This window comes from Aspergillus melleus (assembly GCF_016097325.1).
Source record: "Aspergillus melleus strain CBS 546.65 chromosome Unknown contig3, whole genome shotgun sequence".
Lineage (NCBI taxonomy): Eukaryota > Fungi > Ascomycota > Eurotiomycetes > Eurotiales > Aspergillaceae > Aspergillus > Aspergillus melleus.
The window spans coordinates 2,378,821-2,400,865 of NW_025763372.1; the positions used below are offsets into that span (position 1 = coordinate 2,378,821).

The window sequence follows — 22,045 nt, forward strand, 5'->3', positions numbered from 1 at the left end:
CAGCAAAAAGGGGGTGGGAAATTACAGGAAGAAAGCTTGCCTGAGGCATGGGGGGCAATAATGAAACCGGGCCGACTAGTATGGAGCACCTGACCGGATGTTGCCTGGCTGCCTGGTTTTTGGTACCGTATCGTTACCGTCTTCCCCTTTCCCAGTTGTTCCCCAATCGCCGCAAACGGACGGTACGGCGGTACAGTCTGGTACACTCCAATACATCCAACGCCAGGTGTTCTTCTATTGTTCATTTCTGGTTCCTCTTTTATTCCGCTCCTCCTCCTCTTCCTCCTTCTCCTCCTCTCCTTTTCCTCCCTGAGAGCTTCCGATCTTTCAATCTGACCATCTCCCGATCGATTGATTGATTGTTTCCCCCTTCCCTCTGTCAACGTCTAATCAATCGCTTTTTACCTTTATCCAAGTCCTTCCTTTTACTTCTCCTTTTATACCCCCTCTCCTAAATCCACTCACTCTCGTTCATCCCACCCTCAATATGAAGGGTACGTGCTCCCCGTTGGACTCGACTAGTCCCCCCTCCGATTTGCTTTCTTTCTTTTGACTCACGTTTCTTTAGCTCTTATTCTTGTCGGAGGTTTCGGTACCCGGTTGCGTCCTTTGGTAAGCCAATGCTGCCCCCCCTCATCGCTCCCCCGCCGCCGCCGCCGACGATCGTGACGTCGGAGCATACCAGCCGCTTCTCGAAAGAATTTCTGCTAATCTATGCGACCGCTGTCATAGACGTTGACGCTCCCCAAGCCTCTGGTGGAATTTGGCAACCGTCCCATGATCTTGCACCAGGTCGAGAGCTTGGCTGCTGCTGGTGTCACCGATATTGTTCTGGCCGTCAACTACCGCCCCGATGTGATGGTCTCTGCTTTGAAAAAGGTACGCGCAGGATTCTCGTGAATCGAACGATCCGGATTGCTCATGGTTGCGCTAGTACGAGGAACAATACAACGTCCGCATCGAGTTCTCCGTCGAATCCGAGCCGCTGGGTACGGCCGGTCCCCTGAAGTTGGCGGAGAAGATCTTGGGCAAGGACGACTCCCCCTTCTTCGTCCTGAACTCCGATGTCATTTGCGATTACCCATTCAAGGAGCTGGCCGAGTTCCACAAGAACCACGGCGACGAAGGTACCATTGTCGTGACCAAGGTTGACGAGCCCTCGAAATACGGTGTCGTCGTCCACAAGCCCAACCATGCGTCGCGCATCGACCGTTTCGTCGAAAAGCCCGTCGAGTTCGTCGGCAACCGTATCAATGCCGGTATCTATATTCTCAACCCCAGCGTGCTGAACCGCATTGAGCTGCGTCCCACCTCGATCGAACAGGAGACGTTCCCCGCCATTTGCAAGGAGGGTCAGCTCCACTCGTTTGATCTGGAAGGGTTCTGGATGGACGTCGGTCAGCCCAAGGATTTCCTCAGCGGTACCTGCCTGTACCTCACCTCGCTCGCGAAGCGCAACTCCAAACTGCTCGCCCCCAACAACGAGCCCTACGTGTATGGCGGAAACGTCATGGTCGACCCCAGCGCAAAGATTGGCAAGAACTGCCGCATTGGCCCCAACGTCGTCATCGGCCCTAACGTCGTTGTCGGCGACGGAGTTCGTCTGCAACGATGCGTCCTGTTGGAGAACAGCAAGGTCAAGGACCACGCGTGGGTGAAGTCCACCATTGTCGGATGGAACAGCTCGGTGGGCAAGTGGGCTCGCCTGGAGAATGTTACCGTTCTGGGTGACGACGTGACCATTGCCGACGAGGTCTACGTGAACGGCGGTTCTATCTTGCCGCACAAGAGCATCAAGCAGAACGTTGATGGTGAGTTTTTTTTCCTGGCTCTGTTCACTCAACCATTAGTCTTCGATACTAACAAATGCTGCGCTAGTTCCTGCGATCATCATGTAATACCCCGTTCTCTTTCCCTTTCCTTTACGTCGACATGTCCTCGAATATCTTGATTTGAATCACCTTTACCTCGAAATCGCCCAGATGCATAGAGCCGGAGTCGTTTTATCTTTTGTGTTTGCCTTGATGCAGTTGATTCGAGCAGTCTTGAGCTTGCCCGGTTTATCGGTCAAGAGCATGACGTCCTTTATTTCCCCCGTTCCCCCTCTCGAAACACGCCTACCTACCTACCTACCTACCTACCTACCTTTCCGCCTCTTTCTTGCATAAAACCCCCTTTAGTCTCATATACGGGCCTGTCGTCATCTCCGCACTCAGAACCTTGACGGTGTGACGTGCGTCCGATGCGACGGTTTCCAAATTTAGTAATATTTTTTCCATTTTGATTCACCATCTCGTCTCATCTTTTTCTTCCTTCTCCCAATCTTTTTCCCTTTTTGCTTTCTTCTTGCTCGTCGCGGTATCTTTTCTATTCATTACTCTGCGTCTGCTTACCCGGGGATTGGTGAGTAAATGGGTTCTAATACACTATCCAATTTTAATGATGTATGTGGGACAAACGGGTTTCTTTGTTTAAGGAATGTAAATATGGGAGGCAGAACTCAGAAATGAATTTATATAAGAATTAAGAAAAGAGAATTATGTTTGTGTCTTGGATCATATTGCCCTCTCTCTCTCTCTCTCTTTCGAACTCTTAGTTTGGCTTTATTTTCGTGAAGACATGTTCCCAGTCGAATTAAAATTGTATTGTATGGTGTAGAATAACGGTCTATGTGACAAGAACAGGATTAAGTATAGATATACACATAGAAGAAAGAAAGATTAAAATCCATCTAGAGACAGATATCCCCGAAAGAACGAAAGAAAAATCCTAGGATGTCCAAGATAGAGAAAAGAAAACGATCTTTCCTGTCTTACCTTAGGACTCGACCTTCTCGGCCTCATCCAAAATACCATCCCAGTGGATCCGCAACTCCTCCATCTGCTGCCAGCACGACCGTCCCAGCTCCTCGAAGTGCTCTTTTTGTTCCCGGGTGAGGTTTGTCGCGCCGCGCTTGCGTCGACGCTGGCGATCGTCCTCGACCACAGCGCGTCCCACGACGCCGCCGTATCCCCATCCGTCGACCTCGGTCGGGACGGAGGACGCGGGTCCCCAGAGGCCGCAGGACGAGCCCCATTTGACGCGTCCGCCGCCGTGTCGTCGGTATGTGGATTCCGCGTCGTCGAGGGCCGATTGCGGGGCCAGGGCTAGCCAGACGGGAGAGCAGGCGCCCATGTACGTGGACAGAGTGTGCCAGGGAGAGCCGAGAAGACGGGCGAGCCAGAAGGCAGCGAGCATGAGGTAGAAGAGCGGGAGCGCGAGAGGGACGATGGCGGTGCCGCAGATGCCGGGGTGGGAGACGTAGGTGGTTGGCGAGGGAGCATCGGAGGAGGATTCGGGGGAGTTCTTCTTGTCCGCGGCGGTGCGGTCGTCGTCGGTCGAGTGGAAGCTGCGGACCCAAGGGGCGACGCTGGGGAGGTCGGACGTTAGGGCGAGGATGTCGGTCAGGGCCTTGGAGGATTCGTAGGGGGTGGTGGTGCGGAGGCCCTGGAGGTCGTCGGGGTTGAACAATTTCACCGTGGCTTCAATGCTCGAGACCCAGATGATGCGACCGGAGTGGCCGGGGCGTCGCAGCAGAGGCATGACGTTGTGAGCGAGCATGTAGTGGCCGAAGACGTTGGCGCAGAACACGTTGCCCAAGCGAGGCTCTTGGTCGGCGCGCGGGGTCTGAGGATCGGTCACGACGCCGGCCGACGCAAGCTTGTATGCCGGCCAGGTGGCGGCGTGGACCAGGTCGGTGCAGATCCCCCAGACGGCTTGCGGCCAGTTCAGGCCCGTCCAGCCCCCTATGCCGGCGTTCAGCAGGATGGCATCGAGCTTGGGGAAGGATTGGGTCAGTCGGCGGGAGAGAGCTCGCACGGAGACGAGATTGGACAGGTCGACATTCTCGGGGATGAAAGTCACTCGGACGGAGGCGGAGGCATTGGCGGAGGTGCGCAGGTAATCTTGTAGAAGGCGGAGAGTGTCATTCCCCTTCTTGGTACTCCGGGTTGTGAAGATGACGGTCAATGACCCGTGAGTGGTAGAGCTCAGGAACTCATCCACTGCTCGACAGCAGATAGAGAAACCGAGGCCACTACAGTGCGCGCGAAGAACCGAGCGGTAAGCCAGACGAAAGGTAAGAAGGGCATCGGGGGCTGATCAGAGACGGAGACTGTACCTGTTTGCACCAGTGACCAGGATGAAGGTCTGGTCCGTCATGGCGATGGATTGAGTGCGGACGAGGTCCATCGAAGGCAGAGAAGCAAATCGACGCCGCGGGTGAAGGAATTCAGGGCGGCGAGCTGATTGGCCCGTCGCCCGAGTGGGGCCACCGAAGGAGCCGTGGATGCCTCAGGAAGGAAGCCATGTGACAAGTGACGACCCCAAATCGGAAATCTGTTTGGATGAAGTATGGAGTATAAAGGATGTCCGTCAAGATACTCGTTTAAAATGCTCTTCAAGTAGCTTTTCTCCGTCGGAATTAATGCGAGATACCCCTTTTCATACATTCAGCCTTGGCCAAGCAAACCGTTTCCCCTTCCTGGCCTCCTGACTCAATACGAGGTCAAACGTGGCCAGTCTACCTACTCAACAGTCCGGCTTGGTGAAGCTGACGGCACTGGCCATGCCGACCGCCTAGAGCTTCCTAAGAACCTAACACTCCTGAGATATCCCCCCAGTCGGCGGCGCGTTGGCAATTTGTAAGGTGCGTCCAGCCCGGCGCCTAAGGAATCAACCCCGCAAAAAGCGAGTCTCCACTAGCGCCTTGTTAGCCACATGGGGAAACAGACCTTGGCCCCCTTGATACGGAGTACGGAGTGATAGTTTGTTGATGGCATGGGCGAATTTACGGGGTAGGTAGATCGAAACGTAGACCAGGATGAATGGCTCGTATCCCCTCGGCCTAGCCAAGCCAGCGCCAACCATGTGGGAGGGGAAAGTTATCTGGGACTGGACATGAATGAGTTGGTGGGCGCTTTCCCATGCAGCGGAGGATGTTGGGAAAGCCGGATAGTGAGGCTCGCTTAGAAGATGAGCAATCATCTGTCGATGATAATCCTGGCTATCGACCTTGAGAATAAAAGGCGGCCCCGGTGATCACACATCATGGATTCAATCTCCGGTCAGGGATTTGACTACGTCATGAGGACCCCTCGTGAACGAAGTTTCGATCGCGTAATGTACGCAGGTCCCTGGTTTAGTCAATAATTCAACGCTTCCTGGATGGCGAGAGAAGGAGAGAAGAAGCGGCGTCGTATGCATGTATCTACACAGTGAGGTGCGCGTCAGCTGGAAATGGTGCTGGTATGCAATTTCTGCCCCGAATCATACGATAGGATGGTCAAAGTTAAAAATCGACGTCAATCAGAGTGGCGTTGTCCATGCACGGATTATGAATCACTCGTCGGTTTGACACAAAGAGTAGAAGGGGCTTCCCAGCCTTTTCCATACATCCACCACGAGGTAGGTAGCAAGCCGTAACTGGAGTCCCAATGGCAGAGGCTTCCAGCCAGCCCATCGAGGGCAGACGAGAGCTTTTCCAGCAGAAAATTCGGGCGACTCGCCTTGGAAGACGCCCGTCTATCAGCGTCAACACGACCAGTGAGAAAGATTAGGAATCCTCCACGACCAAGGGCCAAGACCGAACCAAGTAACCTCTGGCAATGTATTTGGATCTCTCTGATGGCTGACTGGATCGGCAGTGAAACACGGCCTGTAGAGGAGCCCGAAAAAGGGCCAAAAAGGAACATCTGGTCCAGTCCGTTCTGTATGCATTGACATCGATTGACGCCTCTTCCGAGTTATCTCCATAATTGTCAGCATGGAAGGAGGCGAGCGGCGTTGTGAATTGAAAGGCAAAAATAAGGCGACACAGCCACCCCGAAGGATTTCATGTCAGCATCTCAAAACCCTATCAAGACCGGTTGACTATTTGCCATTTGGGTTATATGAGATGCTGCTCTCAATCAAATCTGGTGCTCTTTGCCATAGAAAAGCAGCCACCAACAACGGGCAGGCCTTTCTTCTATTATTATCTTGGCGCGAATACCAAGAGGGAAAATGATCCAAATCAAATCCCAAGGAGATAACCGAGTAATCTAGACTCTGGATTGGATCGATGACTCCACTCGACACATCGACTCTCTCGTACGGAGCCTCATTGCCATTCTTTGGTAGTCGTAATTGTTTTTCCCTTTCATTTTTCCTAACAATTCCTGCGACATCCGCGAAAGGGCGAAAAACAGGCGTGATCTTCCTTCCCAAGTAAAAAAAGGAAGTAATAAATGGAAGTAAACGAGAACAATGTAAGATAATCAGGAATACGAGAGACAACTTTAATAAAATAATATGAAAAAAACAAGGCAACACTATGCGTTGAATGCATACTACTGTGGGAGAGCAGATATTCCCGCACTAAACAATTGTCATCGCGGAGAAGTAAATGGCTTCATACAAAGATGCTCACCGACACTTGGGGAACCGGTGGGAATTGACCTGAAACCCAGTGGCTAGGGAATAGACTAAACCGTTGTAATCGAGCCGTACCAGCCGAATCATGTACACAGTAGACCGGACTGATCTTGCTTTTTACCATCCTTAGAGAGGTGGCTTTTTCGACGAAGCGCTTGGCTACCTGAACAGCCCATTCAATTCATGTGTTCTTTTCAGCCCTCATGCATCACTTTTCGCCTGATTCGACCGGGAATCTAATTAATTCCCCTCCTTCACAGCTCCGAGCCGAGCCGTTTGGGCGACTCCTAGATTGTGTCATGGGTCGAGGGCCGACAGGGGGCAAAAAGAAATGAAGAAAAACAAAAAAAAGTTGGTTTTGGTGCATGCGAAACCTGCAAATCGGAGATTTCTCTCTGTGCTGGCCACCTATCGAGCGGCGCATCGAGCGCATGTATGTCTAGCATCATCCGCAAAGAAACGACGCCCTCCATTGCTTAGTTTCATAATTCGCCTCGGTTCTATGCACGATGAAGGGCCAATCGTCGGTTCTTCCGAGCGGAGAAGCCTATGAATATGATCATTGGCGATACCGCGGCAAAGTAAATTGTCTTCTCCACGTCCAACATCGACGGATCATGGAGCACGGATGGAAACATGTCATCGACCAGCGATGTGCACACTCGATCGAAAGATTAGTTTACTTCGGCGGCCCACGGGAGACGCTGCGAGTCATCTGTATGCCCAATAACAGGAGCAAGAGCGATGAGAATTAGTCCTAGGCTGCATTGGATCTCACGCAGGAGCAGATTTAGTCCGATAATGGCTGCTGCGGCAATCAATCTTCCCCCTTCCGTCCAGTCCTTTGCTGCGTGCAGTAGGAACAAGGAAAGGAAAAACAAGAATCGGCCCCCCTTATTTTTCCACCCCTCCCAAGAACGCGGGGCTCTGAAGTAGTGTCGCTTGCAACACTATTTCGTGGAAGATACTCGGCTACACCCTAGCACAGGTCAATAATGATAAGGGCCGAAATAGTGATAGGGAAAAAAACGCAAAAACCAAATAAGGACAGGTAGGTTAATAAACGAAGCGGAGAAAGGGGGGGGGGGACACAGGCGAGTCAAGGCTGGAGGAGACCATTTCCCGGCGTTTGAAGACCCAACAGGTGACAAGCCAGCAATTTGATCGGGAACAAGGCTGGGCTGGACTGTCGGGGAATTGACCATCATCCGACTAGTGAGATGTTGGTCGGTCGACTAGTTGGCGTAGTAGCAGTTTAGTCGACTTGACTAACCTTTACACCGTTGATCGCCCAGCCAGCTTCGAATCAGCTCATCTCCTCATACATTCAGTTGATCACGTATCTCCTTGCGTGGACAGGCGGCTTTTTGTTCTTTTTTTTTTTTTTTGGAGGGGGTGATTTCTCGGGCTTTGGAAACTCGGCGTGCATTGAATATCCCAAGGGTGAGACCGTGAGACCTCCGACGATCTTTTTAGAAATTGATTACGTTAGTCGTTTTTTTGAGAGATATCTTCCCTCGAAAAGAAAAAGAAGAAGAAGAAAAAGAAAGGATAATAATACACGAAATAAAAGCAATATTTTGGTAGGGAGGAAAAGAAGCACAAATGAAAAGGGAGAGAGAGGAGAGATCACCAAGAATCACCAGGACTTGACGGAGAACGAGCCCTCCGATCCGACACATGATTCCTCCCGTCTGCAGCTTAGAGCAGCGGCTGTCAGAACCAACGACCAGGTTGTTGGGTTCGGACTGAGTAAGAGGAGGACAAAAAAGCGAGAGCACGGAAAACTTTGGGCTGCGATGACGTTAACCTCCGATGCACTTAATCAATATCCATCTAGGCGAAGCCGCGAAGGAGGCAGGGCGTACGTGTAGTAGTTTCGCCTCAGTATCGGGTGGCCCATCAATCACATCTCTGCCATCAAAGATTATCGCCCCATTGTCACACCATTCCGCAGGGGATCAACAGCAAGATGACACAACGGCGCCAGACTCGGTGTCTATCCTGCATTACAGACTATGTACTGTCGATGCAGGCGGAGGCTTTTCATTGATGGGATGACGGGGTAAGGTTTCGAAAGGATGGGAGACTTGCGACAGGCGACGCAGTGTGGCACAGTACTAAACAACTTTATGCAGTTAGTGTTCATGGGGAGAAGGAGAAGGAGGGAAATAATGAAAGTCGAATAGGAGGGTCGTATACAATTGGGGCGTATCGATGATCTTCCAAGGGCTGGACTTGCATACGAGCGACGATTCCTTCCATTTGCAGAGCATCCGTTGTGGAAAGATCCACAATCGATACTCAATATTGATCCAAAACTTGCCAGGATGCCTGACACTAACTGGGAAGAACGGAATTTAGTCCCATGATGTATAACTGGCTCAGAGCGATGATTCTGGTGGAGGATTCCAACGTGGATCCCAGGTAGATTGGAGATGATCAGGAAGGGGAGTGGTAATTTTGGTAATCTTGAAACGATGCCAGGGGAGATGCGCCGTACAGTATAGTACAGTACAGTAAGGTAAGGTACAGTGCCTACGGTATCAACAAGTGCCCATCATGCATGTCGATCCGCGGTCGACTGTCTAAGTATGTAACTACACTGGCATCCCCATATGTGGAGTTCCAGCTATATCCTCTTTCCATCTCGGTCCAGATTTCCGCAGTCTGGACCCGTGTAGTCGGTTATACGAAACTGTCAAGCCACGCTGACAATCCTTCTTATCTCCCATCTTGCGCAACGAAGCGGTGTCGCGGAGCGTCCCCTTGGGTTGAGATGGCAGCGTTCGTTAGCACTACTGGACAAAGTGTAACCACCATTTGGATAGGCCCGGTCCAGTTGAAAGCCTATCCAGCCAACGGACGACGATCTATCAAGTCCGTCTCCTATCACTTCTTGTGGACAATCTTCATCGGCTAGCACTGGCGGCCGGTGGGGATGGAAATTCCTTGTGCCAAGCTCAAAAGGGACCATCCGTCTCGGCTTCGATGATTGACGGAACCATGGGTGGAAGTTGGGTCCTCAACCATGGGTGGTATCCTCCCCTAATCGCGCCCTCGGGTTTCCCTAGTCCGTTGCCAAATATTTGTTATTCGGATCTGCAATTCACTGGGCGGCCGCCGCAATGTTTTCCCTCGAGCTCAAAGCCTCTCGGTGAAGGATTGGTTGTCGGGATCGAACGAGTATCTAGACCTCATTGCTGACGGGAGGAAAGTGGAGGGCCATGTGGGTAACGGCGATGGAGGGAATGGGGAGGGAGGGGAAGGATTATCTAGCCTCTTCAGCGTTGACCATGCTTGTCACCGCCACGGGATCCACGCCCATCACCTCTAAATATCGATTTGCTTCACCGACGTTCGAAGGGAAGGATCACGGATTGTGGAGGGCGGAGAAGAGGGAATGACGGGATTGTCGCGCGGTGACTTGTTGAGGATCGTCCAGCCAGTCGTTGTTTGGTCGTCAGCAACCCTTTGTAGAAGGTTAGGAACCACGTGGTTGGGGAGGAGGAATTGAGAGCTCTCGGCTTGATCCTGTTCGTGATCATGGATCTGGGACCTTCTCGGGAGAACTTCAAGGGTACTTACTTCGGACTAGCGGTCGAGAAAGTTACCTAGTCGTAATCTTTACGGACGCGGACGCGGACGGGGAGGAACCGTAGGTATGATCGGTATTCGATGGGTTGCTGCAGCAGACGACGAGGAGACTCCTTGCCGGCGAGGCCTATCTTTGCCTAAATGCCCCGGGCCTTATCATCTGTCTCTGCGGTTGCGTGCCTTTCACGGCATGCCATTCTCCAATCATTCGATCTGCCCTCTGATCGTGGAAGTTTATGGGATGCTTTCAAACGCCCAACGAATGGCGCAAACGAATCCAGACTACGCCGTAGTCTTCTGTTAGCCCGGGATCCAATCGATGATACATTCCTGGAGAAGGGGGAGGGGGGGTCGTACAACCGTATGATGGTACTACTCTACCTTAGTGATACCTACCTGTAGCTGGTGATACTTAAGGTAAATCTAACTAGACCGATGAGTGGTCATCCGGGTTAGTAGGTAGTTACCCCTGGAAGGTGTAGGTCCGGACGTACGGTGTACATAGATCCATGTACTACGGTCATGGTCGCGTACCGCCCAAAAGCGTAGCCATCATGCAGGAAGCTAAAGCCACTATCGGCCTAGTGGATTTCTTCCAAGGTCAGGCTACCCCCCACCAGCCCAGGATTGGTCGAGCCTATGCTCTAACTCCTAAGGCACCGACGGGTGGAGACCTCTGATTCCCCTCCCCAAATGTCTCTCCCATCCTTTTATTTATTTTTCCTTCCTTTTCTTTATGGCTTCTACAATCTCTTAACTCCGGCAGCATTCGACCCTGACAGATAGACCGGTGTAGATACTGTAGGTGTCTGTCATGGCTTACAGTAGGACTCGCTTCCCTCTGGCACATCTGTCGCAACAGCTGGATCGGACCAAGTCGGTTACGAGGTGGTAGAATCCCAACGACCAGGGTACCTAGAATAGTCGGACTAGTTGGACGCAGGACAATAATGATGCTACCTCTGCATTGCTACTATGGACAGGGTATATCCATCTTCTGTTCTGGATTAATTATCTCCACCAGTTTACAGTATTGATCGTTTCTCCCTTTCTCCGAGGCCGGGATGCACTTCCCATCCTTTGCAGTCCGTCGAAGCGGTGGGAGGTAGGATCCAAGATATACGGCCTTCTGTTCATGCTTATGTGGAAGTGAAAGAATAACGGGGACAGGATGTATGTATGTATGTACATACATTGCACAGCTGTTTATGTACTCCAAAAGAAATGATAATGAACTCAACCAGTTCCAAAGCGGATTGGATATACGCCCCTCTTCTTCTCGCCTTCACTTCTGTTTCCAGTTTCCACCGCCATCCGCCAGTCTTCCGGGGTAGGGGTAGGGGAGGGGCGGACAACTTGCTTCTAACCATCTCTGGTTACAGATCTGTACGGTGTACACCGTAAGTATCCCTACTCCCTAGTCGAACCGAAGGCCGGAGTGTAGCTGTAGGACTACCTACGAGGTGTAGCTCTCGAGTCCGTACTTGGTACTCCGTCCCTACCGGTATTCTGGCCCGTAAAATACAGATGAAGTCGCAGATGATTATGAAAATATGAAAATAAAAGTAATCCTATACTAGTAGACAGCACCATAGATTGTCAAGGCTCAACCAATATCATACTAACAACAATAAATCAAAGAAAAAAAAAGAATTTTTTTTCTTTCTTTAAAAAAAGAGAGAGAAAACGAAAACCAAGTTTTTATTTTCTCGTGCTTGTCAGCTCATTTTCGACTGCCTGGTTATGGCAGGAATCATCATTCTACCCTAGGTCTCGTTGATTTTAATTACAATCTTTCCTCCTGTCCATCCTCATCTTTCCATTTTATTTTTGATTTTCCTAATTCCATCTTTCCACCCCTCCCCAGTCTCCAGTCTCTCTGAGAAGTTTCTTTGCGGACTGTAAACAGCATAAAAGCGCAGCATCTTCCCGTATCACTGGAACTCCACTCGGCCCCAACAGCTTATTTATTATTATTATTATTATTATTATTATCTGGTTGACGTTTCCCACCTTCCCCCCTTCTCGCCGTCTTCGAAATTCTTATTCACATCGACTCCGGTCTAGAGAGGGAATCATCACCGACCGCCATCTGCTCACCTTCTTAGTCTCTTTCCCTTAGTCTTGGGACAAGCTGACCGGCTTGGCTTTTTCCTAAAATAGGAGGCAACCGAAGAGAAGATAACAAAATAAAATTTCCCAAAAAAATTTAAAAGGGAAGCGAAGGTATAGAGACTATCATCCATCATAATAATTTCCATTATTATTATTATTATTTCTTTTCTTCCTGTGCCTCTGGCTCTCTACGACGGACTTCGGACCTAGACTCATCATCCTCGTTAGCCTTGATGTTTCTGTCATTATTATTTTTCTGATCCTCAGGATATCCGAATAATAACAATCGCGATAATAACCAGGGTCAGAAGAAGCCCGCATAAGCAGCGCTACAGTTGCTTTCCCCCATTCGACCCATCGGGCTTCTTGTGACTCGCTGGGCCAGACTTCCAATGATTGACGAAGCTGCACGTCTCGGATTTAATTTACCTACGGTGACAGTCGACTCCTCTCCACTTCGACGCTGATTTCTTTTTTGTTTCGCCCTCTCGCTCACTCTTCCTTCCTTCGATCCACCACCCCATACCCTCTCCCGAACCGTTGCTCTATTTAGTATCTATCTACTCCGTACATCATCTCCATCTCCTTGGCTTCCTTTTCTCTTTCTTTTATTTTTTATTTTTTTTATTTTTTATTTTTATTTTTATTTTTTTTTTGCTTTCAATTTTTAAAAAACGTCTCTTATTATTCACAATTCCCAAATCTTTCCCGAGCTTTTTTTTTTATTTATTTTATTTATCTGCTCCCACCCCCCCTGTCAAACACCTTGACAGTCTAATCTATTCATTTGTCTATTTTTACCTGGGAAGTCTTTTATGCTGTCTTACTTCCATTGCTTTGATTTCCCTTCTTAAACTCCATCCTTCTTGTTCCTCTCATCCCCGCCTCCTTCAACGGTTTGCCTTTCTCTTAAACCATCCCACCCCCCGTTGGATTGCTCCCCGCCATTCCACCGCGCTCTGTCCCACTTTTTTTTTTTTTTTTTTTTTTTTTCTTTGTTTTTTTGTTCTTCGTTATCATTATCACCATCGTGTCGATATCCACACGTTAGTACCGTGGCCATGGCGCCTGGCAATGGACGCGATTTCAACTGCACGTGGGAGCGTTGTGGCAAGGTATTCATTCCTTGAGGTCCTGCTATCTACATCGGCCATTGATAATAACGATATCAAATGACAGTCTTTCAATCGCAAATCCGACCTCTGCAGACATTATCGGATACACACCAATGAACGGCCTTATCATTGTACGGTCAAGGACTGCAACAAGAGCTTCATCCAACGAAGTGCATTGACCGTCCATTCGCGAACCCATACTGGGGAAAAGCCCCACGTTTGTGACAGTGAAGGGTGCCATAAGGCGTTCTCCGATGTACGATTTGAGTCCCCATTCCTGCTTCAGGGCCGTAGCTGACGTCGTCGACCAGTCATCAAGTCTAGCACGCCATCGCCGAATCCACACGGGCAAGCGCCCTTACCACTGCCAAGAGCCTACCTGTGATCGAAGGTAAGACTGCCAGTCCCTAGTGGAACCCGCTGTCGGTCTAATGAGATCCCCCACCAGCTTTTGTCGCAAAACGACCTTGACCAAGCATCAAAACAAGACACACCCGTCCGGAACCATAACTCGACCGCCATCGGAGGATACGATCTCGGAGCATTCCTACCAGACGCCCATCAGCACGTCCGGCCCGAACGATCACTATCTTCTTACCCAGCAACCTTACTATCCCCATTCGTCCACACCCACGCATGACTTCTACCACCATCAAAATGTACCGATGACGCCGGTTGCCATGCAAGAGGGGCCACCAATTGTCGCCCATAGCGTGCCAGTCTCGTCGCCGGTAGAGATGCAGCATGCGCAGCAACAGTACATGCGGCAGCTCATGCAACAACGATACGCACAGGGTCGTCCTGGGTACGTACCGCCAGAATTCCAACAACACTTTGCGGGCGTACCGGCGGTGGAGAGCCAACCGCTCGTGGTCACATATCCTCCGAATATCCAATTCAAGCAGGAAGAAACGCGGCTACTGGATCAACCCGAAGGAACTGACTGGGGCTTTCTAGGGGTCGGCTGACGGACGAGAAACGCGCCACCTGGATGCTGGAAAGTGACGACGGGAAATCCTCTACTTGGACGCTGGAAGCGGACGGCGGAACGTTTGCCTTTGTTTACTTTTTCTTCATCTATCTCTTTTTCTTTCTTTACTTGAACACTCAGATTGAAAAAGAAGGAAGTCCCTCCTAGGAGAGATGATTCTTATGTGACGCCTCTTACGACTATCTTTCCTGGGCGGGTGTTATTTGGTTTGAATGCCATGTCTTGATTGCGAGCGTGCCGTCCATTTTGCGCTTGGACTGTTTGCGCTGTGATCTGACTGCTGAAGTCACGTTTTGCTTCGCCAAGGTGTGACGTTGGCTTGATTTCCCGGTTTACAAGGGTGAGGCGTTCAGTTGCGATACCTTGATACCTGATGTGATTGGTCATCCTCGATCTGTTATCGAAGTCTGTTTTCTCTTTTCTCTTTTCTTTCTTAATGTCTTGGATCAGTTATCAGAGCTGTTGTTATGCGAGCCATATTCCGAGGATGGGACTTACATGTTGATTTGCGTGTATTTATCCGTCAATTCCTTTTTATTTCCTTCTCTCTTCTGTCTTTCCCGTCCTCGCAATCTAATCTTGTCACTTGGTGCTATTGGTCAACGGACCACGGAGCCACCTACCTAGTTCGAAGTGACATATGGCGAGACCGCCGATCTTCGCTTCTTTGCGGCGCAACGACGGGCCATGCTATTTTAATATCTCATTTCTCTGCATCCTCGCCCGAAATCTAACTGCACGACGTCGGATAGCCTGGCGAACCAATCTCCTCAGGCAGCGGTGACTTTCACCAGCGCGGCGTACAGTAGTGCTGAAACGATGTGATTCTTGTTTTCTCTGACCTCACCGGACATGAATGGGGGTAGAGTTTAGGGGTGAACAAAGTCGTCTACAGCGGCTAAGTCGAGTGCATAACCCGCTAACCTTCTCTGTACATAGTTAGGTTAGTAGTTAGGGGTGATGGAGTTGGTTAGTCGACAACGTCAGCCAAGGATCAACAGTCAACACTCAACAGTTTCTTCTTGGGCGGAAACTCCACTTTGGAAGTACACCGTACACCGGACGAGGGTCCATCTACAACTCCTGACTATGTAGATGTATTCTACATAGCACCCAACAGTAGATACACAGTAGGTCCATATAGTGTAGATTCTACCCAGATCAAATCCCAATCATCTCAACCAAACCAACCCATACACCCTAGCTATGGAGCACAAATAGTGCATGTAATCACGGCGTAGCCCGATATGAGAGATTAAATCTCCTGGCCCTCGGGGACTAAGGAGATAGTCTCCGCCGGACTAACCACCGGGTCTCCAATAATCTTCATCCTATCCCTATCCACATGCCAAATCGTGGAATCATTAATTCAACCCACTCGGCCAATTGTGAGGAGGAGCCGGTAGGGGGTACGTAGGAGGGAACTAGGATCGTAGGATGGTTTCACGTTTTTTCATATCCGTACTCCCCTAACTAATCCCTAGTCTACCTACGGAGTAGTGTTAGTGAATATCTAGGTAGCATCGGCGTGGGCGGATAGTCGATAATTTTTAATTATTTAGATCATAGACTAAGAGGGTCAGAAAAAAGAGAAAAGCGAGAGAAGAGACGGACGCGCGCTTCGCCTGCATTTACTGTAAATTAAACCCTCCTCGACGTTCTGTTAGCCTTAGGTCGATGATGCTAACTGCTAGGTACAGGATGTATCTCCGCCACTGCCATCATCGTCGTCACTTTCACATTCACTTCACGTTCATTTTTTTTTTTCTTTTGTTTGGGTTATTTTTTTTTTTCTCGGGCTAATATACATACATACGTAGCCTACCCTACCCTAGTTACAGTATATACTGTACCTACAGAGAGAGACTAACGAGTCGGATGATGGAGGGTACGAAAAGATTTTCTTTTTTTTTTTTTCTTCAAAGAGATGAAAAGAAAAGAAATTCTGAAGGAGGGGGACAGAAACCAATGAGTAGACAGGAATTGCAAAATGAAACCACCTCACCTCACCTACTAGTACGAGATGGTCGCCACCGTCCGCTGCATGACTTGATGGATCGACTGTACATACAGACAGGCAGACAGACAGGTTGACAGCTGGTGGACGCGTGTCGGTATGAGGGACATTACTTTACTACGGAGTGCTGCTCTCATACTAGAAAGCTATCTACTAATACATCTGGAGTACTCAGTAGACTCGATATTTTCCAGTTGTATACCTGGATGGGTTATTACAGTACGACCTGTACTGGTTTATTACATACATTACCTTACGGAGTACATGCTATATACCTAGGTACAAGATACACCGTCTGGACTCTCATGAATTAACCCTATATCCTAGGTAGTATACCCCGACAGATACACAGACGAGTACATCCTTGATACATCGCCAACACATCCCGTCAGCGAACAAAGAAAGCGACCAGGATCCGAAACAGAGACCGCAGCACGGCAGTTATGTAGACCGTCAATCGAACCGGTCTAGATTGCTGGGTTCCCCTCTTCCAGGTCGTACGCTGGATAAGGTCTGTAGTGTACACCGGTGTATGTACACTGTCCATCCAGCATGTCCTCCGCAGATAGATGGATGCCTAAACTGTCAAGGGACGGGTCGTTGGGAACCCGCCAGCACGGAGATGACTTGCTCTTTGGAATCGGGGACGCAGGGATGGAGAGACAGAAGTACGATGGATGGATGGATGGTGGCATGGCATATCTACACATGGCGGGATGGAGTGATACGTCTCAATCGAATGACGGCTCAGTGCCACCGGATCCATGGATGGAGTTATGGACACATGTAGGTAAGTAAGTCCTTGCTAACAGTTCTGTCTGTCTACCATTATTACATGTACATGTACATGTACCTGTCGAGTCAGGATCCCCTGCTCATCTGTATCTGTACTCTAGTGTACGGTATAGTTGCCTTTCACCCTCAGATCCAACCAACCCGACTAACAAAAAAAGAAAATCACAAAAAGGAAGATCCTCCTCCTCCTCCTCCTCCTCCCCACTTCACACCCCAAGTGGAGCATTTAATCTCCCCCAGAAGACACCAGTGACGGAGCGTGGACTTAATCCCCGAGGGAATACAATTTGGCCTCGATCAAGGCACGAAGGATTGCGGTGGGGAACTCGGGACAGGATGATCATGGATCAGATGTCTTGAGACCTGTGTACGGACTACGGAGTTAGTGTGGACAGGGGACAGGGTTGAATTCTGGTTTTCTTTTTCTCTTCAAGGGGGGGGGTTGATTTTATTATTTTCTCCTGGATTGCCGTGGATGGGGAAACGATCGACCGTCGACCGTCTGTGGGAAGGGCATGGCATGGCATGGCATGGTCTTTCTTGGTCGCCATGAGAGAAAAAGGGATGGGATGTGTTGGCAGGGAACCCTGTTCGTTGTGACGGGGATATTGACTGGGATGGGAGGATGTGATGGGAAGAGACGGGATGGAGATGATTGCAATTAAATTCGGATTACTGTGAATGATGTATATCGTTAGGACATAACTTACATTCTGAGCGAACCACAGGCGCACCAGAACTCAAGAGTCAAGCTTGGGCCAGACCGGGGTCGATGCTAGGAGTTTAAATTCAATTCCTGACATTCAACGATTCCATGCCATCGCGACCCGTGGATTCTCCTACGGATTGAGTTTGCCTACAGTATGTCGGCTGTACGTTCCGTCGGAGTGACAGGGCAGATTCCACGAAATTCCCATCAGGCACTATAGGCATACAGCCCCGATAGGTACTCCGGGTGTCATCCGATTGCACTCGGACCTACTACCCCAGATGAAGACCAGATTGATCGATCCTCCGATATGAATCTGTTTCTGGTTCTCCCATCGCAATAAGCAGAAGAGGGGTTACCCCCCGTCCTACGTTGCACCCGTTCGGGGCTTTCATCCGAAACTCAAGTGAGTCTGTCTGTGTGCGGATACACAGTAAGGATTTGTGATATCATATCTGACTGACTGACTGACAGAGAGATAGGTACTCTGGTATGTCGATGTATACCGATGTATAGGATACTATCCCCGCGGGAAGACAATGTCTAGCTAACAACTAAACGTACATATGTATGTGCCTCCATACACTGAGTACAACGTAAGAAGTACACATACATACCAGATACTTCTCTTCCATTAGTGTTAGTGCCACAACTAACAATTAACTAGTATACATGTACTCCGTACATGTAAACAGAAGATCAATCTCTACTGTGTGTAATGTGGACCTCCTCGTATTCATCGGCACTGTCCGCCCCGACGGAGCGAGAGTTTTTGGCCCGCCTGTCTGGCCCCCTCGACGAGAGCCTCGCTCGCCAGAGGCCCCAGAGTATCGTCCATGAAGTATGAACCCAGAATCCAGAATCTGGAGTCTAGTTTCACAATGAATGCACTTCCACGGAGAACCCGACCCTCAACGCGAGACTCCGATCGAAAGTCTATTGAATTCCCATGATTTGCTCGTCGCGTCGATCGACGACTGGATCTTGTGGATAGCCTCAATCTGCCAGACGTGGGCTTTAACTGATCCGGGTAATTTTAAACGAATGGACCCGCCTCGCTAAGGAGTTAAACTTTGATGGGCACTGGGCACCTGGTACTCCGTGGTTTGCTGGAGAAGATTAGAATGGAGGTTGGAGATGGAGTAGGTCAGGGAGCAAAGGTTCATAACTAGAAATGAAAAGCCAGAGGGACGTAATGTACTGATACTAATTACTGGACTAGTTGGATGCAGATGCAATCCACTACGAAGTGTCACTGCCATACCGCATCTATTAAATGTAATCTGGAAATTGATCATGATCGGATCTATAAGTGTTATCCTCTGGAGCCATATAGTATATACCAATCACCAACTAATCAACCCCCTCTCACGATCAAACCCACCCCTCAACTGCTCCTTCGGCTTAACCACCTTCCCCTGCAGCACCGTATACCGGATCACATTCTCACAATCCTCCGGTCTCACGCGCGCCAACCAGATCCCCTGCGCCGCGCCCTCGTCTTGCTCTCCAGTCTTGGTCTCGGTCTGCTTATACCATTCGAAGTCCCGCCGTCGGTACACAATCACGTTGGCAGCATACTTGTGTCCCCCGACGTGACTGATGAAGTAGATGCCCACGCCGCCCGGTCGCTCGTCGTCCAGATCGCGATACAGCCCTAACGGTCGCAGGTGCCGCTCGAATTCGCGCTTCAGGAGCGGCGCCGACTGTCCGCATCGTGCGTCGCGCGTGCGTTGCGAGCAGAGCAGGATGACGGCTGCGTGCGGCGACGGACGCGATTGGAGGGGTGTGGCGGGGATGGAAGGGCTTGTTACTGTCGTCTCGGACTCGGCGGTCTGGTTCTGCGAGGAAAACCCCTCCGCTACGCCGGCCAACGGCGTCGTGGTGGTGGGCGCCGGGTTGACAAAGTGTGTGATAAGATCAGAGGCCAGCGCGGGAGTGACGTGGTCGACGATGGTGAAGCTGGGGAGTAGGAGGACGGTGGTGGGTTGCTGGCCGGCTTCGTGGTAGTGGTATTCATCCGGGACGGGGATATTGGAGGCGGAGAGTTTGAGTTTCTGTTGGTACCGCATGATTAGCTTTCGCTCATGGACAGTCATGTCCTCTTTGAGAAGAAGGTAAAAGAAAAGCATACCCCGTTCGTAGGCTCAATCCCCCCCTTCTCGATAGCCTCCATTACACTGCCCGACTCATCCGCCACATCCCGCACCCAGTCGGTCTTACCAGTGGCGACGAGCAGATGCGTCGCCCAGCCGTTCACATTACCGTACATCTCATCCTCGTAGTCGACGTCGAACTTGGCCGGGTACTTCACCGTGCAAGATGCGCAGTCATGCAGGCAGTCCTCGCCGTCGACGGCGGGGTCGGTTTTGCGGAACAGGGCGTCATGCGACGGCGCTTTCGAGAAGTCCTCGGTAGAAGTGACGGGCGTGGTGTCCTGCGTCTGCTCCCGCTCCGGAGAGGAGTCGGTGGGCGTGGAGCTGAAGAGCGAGGTGCCTTTGCGAAAGAGAGCCTGCATGGTGTGTGGGATGAAAAGGAGAGGAAGAAAAGGTGGAAGAGAGTTCCAACGTCCAAAGACAGAAAAGTTGGGGACAAATCAGGATGGGAGGGCGAATCTTATCAATCGCCGCCAAGAACGGAATGTTTTCCGAACATGTGGCCTTGATGCCTTGCTTACTCACCCCTTGCCGATTGGCTGCTTCTGAGCCATCTGGTTGTGTCTAGTACGGAGTATATCCTACAGTTGCGATTACAGAGTAGGTAGCAGTCCGGTCTTTACTCCGTACTTCCCAGCACTACACCGTATTCCTTCGACTATGACCTGAAACAAGTCCAATCAGAAACCCATCCCGCAAGATGACGACAAAGCACACCATCCATATCCAATTTCATTGTCTATCGACCTATCTATTGCGACGGCGTGTATGGACGATTGCTCATATTGAAATTGAATGTATACGGCAGATCATTCGGCCCGCGAGGATCAGCCAGACGGATGACGCTGCCTCCTGAGCTCCCCGACGTGTTCGATCGCACCTGTCGAAGCGAGCGCATTGATGGTGTCCGAGGGACGGCCAGCGTGTGCTGTGGTTCCCGGTATCGCGGCCCGCCATTCTGTCTCGGTGGAGTACTGTAAATGGAGCGCTCCTCCCAGGTTGACGCGTTCGACGGCCGCGGACTGTAACTGCGACCACGGGACAGCGCCTCGCTACCGGGAAAGTCCATCGTGTCCGTCTCCCCCTCCTCGTCCGACGGGCCGATGACGGACTCGCTATCTCCGCGAGAGCTTTCGGCTCGGATTCCGCCCAGGGCCTGCGGATCCAAGAATGCCATCCCGCGCAGCAGTTCTGCAAAGACTCGCATCAGCTCTTGGAATTCGGCTTCGTAGAGTTCGCGGGACGAGAAGCGGGCGCGCTCGTAGAGGGCAAGGAATTCGCTGCCAATTTCCGGCGGCTGAATCATGCCAAACTCGGCCAGGTGCTGGAGATACTCGCGCAATCCCATGGACGCCGGTCGCCGGAGGATTTCGACCACGCGCGTGTCCGGCGGCGAGGGGTCCATGTCGGCGGAGGCATGTTCGAAGGGGAAGTAAGGGTCCGGGGGCGCTAAAGAAACCGCCTTGGCTTCGATCAGGTTGGGGAGTTCCTGGAGGACGGTGCGATAGGGTAGATCGGGCAATTCGGGCGACGACGGCGAGGACCAGCCTGGGTGTTCGACGTGGTCCCAAGGGGGGTGGTCGCGGTCTACCACGAGCATCTGGTAGTCGGCGAACCGGTCCCCGTCTGCGTCAATATCTCGCGGTCGAGCCTGGTAGGCCACGATGGCGCTACGAGCCAGTCCCTCCATCACCAGGCGCCGGACACTTTTGCCAACATCCTCCTTTTCGATGGGAATCCACGCCTTGGGGATTCCGGAGAGAACAGTTCGATTGGTATAGATGCGTGTCGCATAGATCAAAGCGGCTAGGATGATGGTCACCACGTATCCGCCGGTGATGATGAAGATGTTAGTGAGTCGTGAGGTGACGTAGCACTGGTAAATGGCGTCGGCCGGGGTCAAGACGACCAGGCAGAAAAGGATGATCGAGAGGACGATGAAGACGGTGTGATTGAGGACGCGATACGGATTCCAGGCCATAGTAGCGAGCGCACCATCCTGCGCGTCGCAGCCTGTGCCGGTACCAGCACGAAACAAAAGGGGTGCGAAAGGTAAGCAAGCAATGATGCTCCGAGAAAGTCTGAAGCTGCGACTCC

At 50.9% G+C, this 22,045-nt stretch overlaps 5 protein-coding genes across 5 annotated transcripts; 2 read left to right on the top strand and 3 right to left on the bottom strand.

The window, feature by feature from the left end:
• Nucleotides 1-487: 487 nt before the first annotated feature.
• On the top strand, nt 488-2,511 carry MPG1 (mannose-1-phosphate guanyltransferase; the record flags this gene model as incomplete). The annotated part of the gene is made up of 5 exons (XM_046087571.1): nt 488-494; nt 569-612; nt 733-879; nt 935-1,811; nt 1,879-2,511. 5 exons carry the CDS (start codon nt 488-490, stop codon nt 1,896-1,898), a joined length of 1,095 nt encoding a protein of 364 aa, XP_045943538.1. The 3' UTR covers nt 1,899-2,511.
• Nucleotides 2,512-2,817: 306 nt separating this feature from the next.
• On the bottom strand, nt 2,818-4,200 carry ERG27 (3-keto-steroid reductase; the record flags this gene model as incomplete). The annotated part of the gene is made up of 2 exons (XM_046087572.1): nt 2,818-4,075; nt 4,160-4,200. 2 exons carry the CDS (start codon nt 4,198-4,200, stop codon nt 2,818-2,820), a joined length of 1,299 nt encoding a protein of 432 aa, XP_045943539.1.
• Nucleotides 4,201-13,711: 9,511 nt separating this feature from the next.
• On the top strand, nt 13,712-14,248 carry LDX57_005887 (putative C2H2 finger domain protein; the record flags this gene model as incomplete). The annotated part of the gene is made up of 1 exon (XM_046087573.1): nt 13,712-14,248. One exon carries the CDS (start codon nt 13,712-13,714, stop codon nt 14,246-14,248), a length of 537 nt encoding a protein of 178 aa, XP_045943540.1.
• A 4,890-nt stretch (nt 14,249-19,138) lies between these two features.
• LDX57_005888 (sucrase/ferredoxin-like domain-containing protein) lies at nt 19,139-20,310 on the bottom strand (the record flags this gene model as incomplete). The annotated part of the gene is made up of 2 exons (XM_046087574.1): nt 19,139-19,849; nt 19,927-20,310. 2 exons carry the CDS (start codon nt 20,308-20,310, stop codon nt 19,139-19,141), a joined length of 1,095 nt encoding a protein of 364 aa, XP_045943541.1.
• Nucleotides 20,311-20,699: 389 nt separating this feature from the next.
• LDX57_005889 (DUF4129 domain-containing protein) lies at nt 20,700-21,929 on the bottom strand (the record flags this gene model as incomplete). Its single annotated transcript, XM_046087575.1, has 1 exon — nt 20,700-21,929. One exon carries the CDS (start codon nt 21,927-21,929, stop codon nt 20,700-20,702), a length of 1,230 nt encoding a protein of 409 aa, XP_045943542.1.
• Nucleotides 21,930-22,045: the final 116 nt, after the last annotated feature.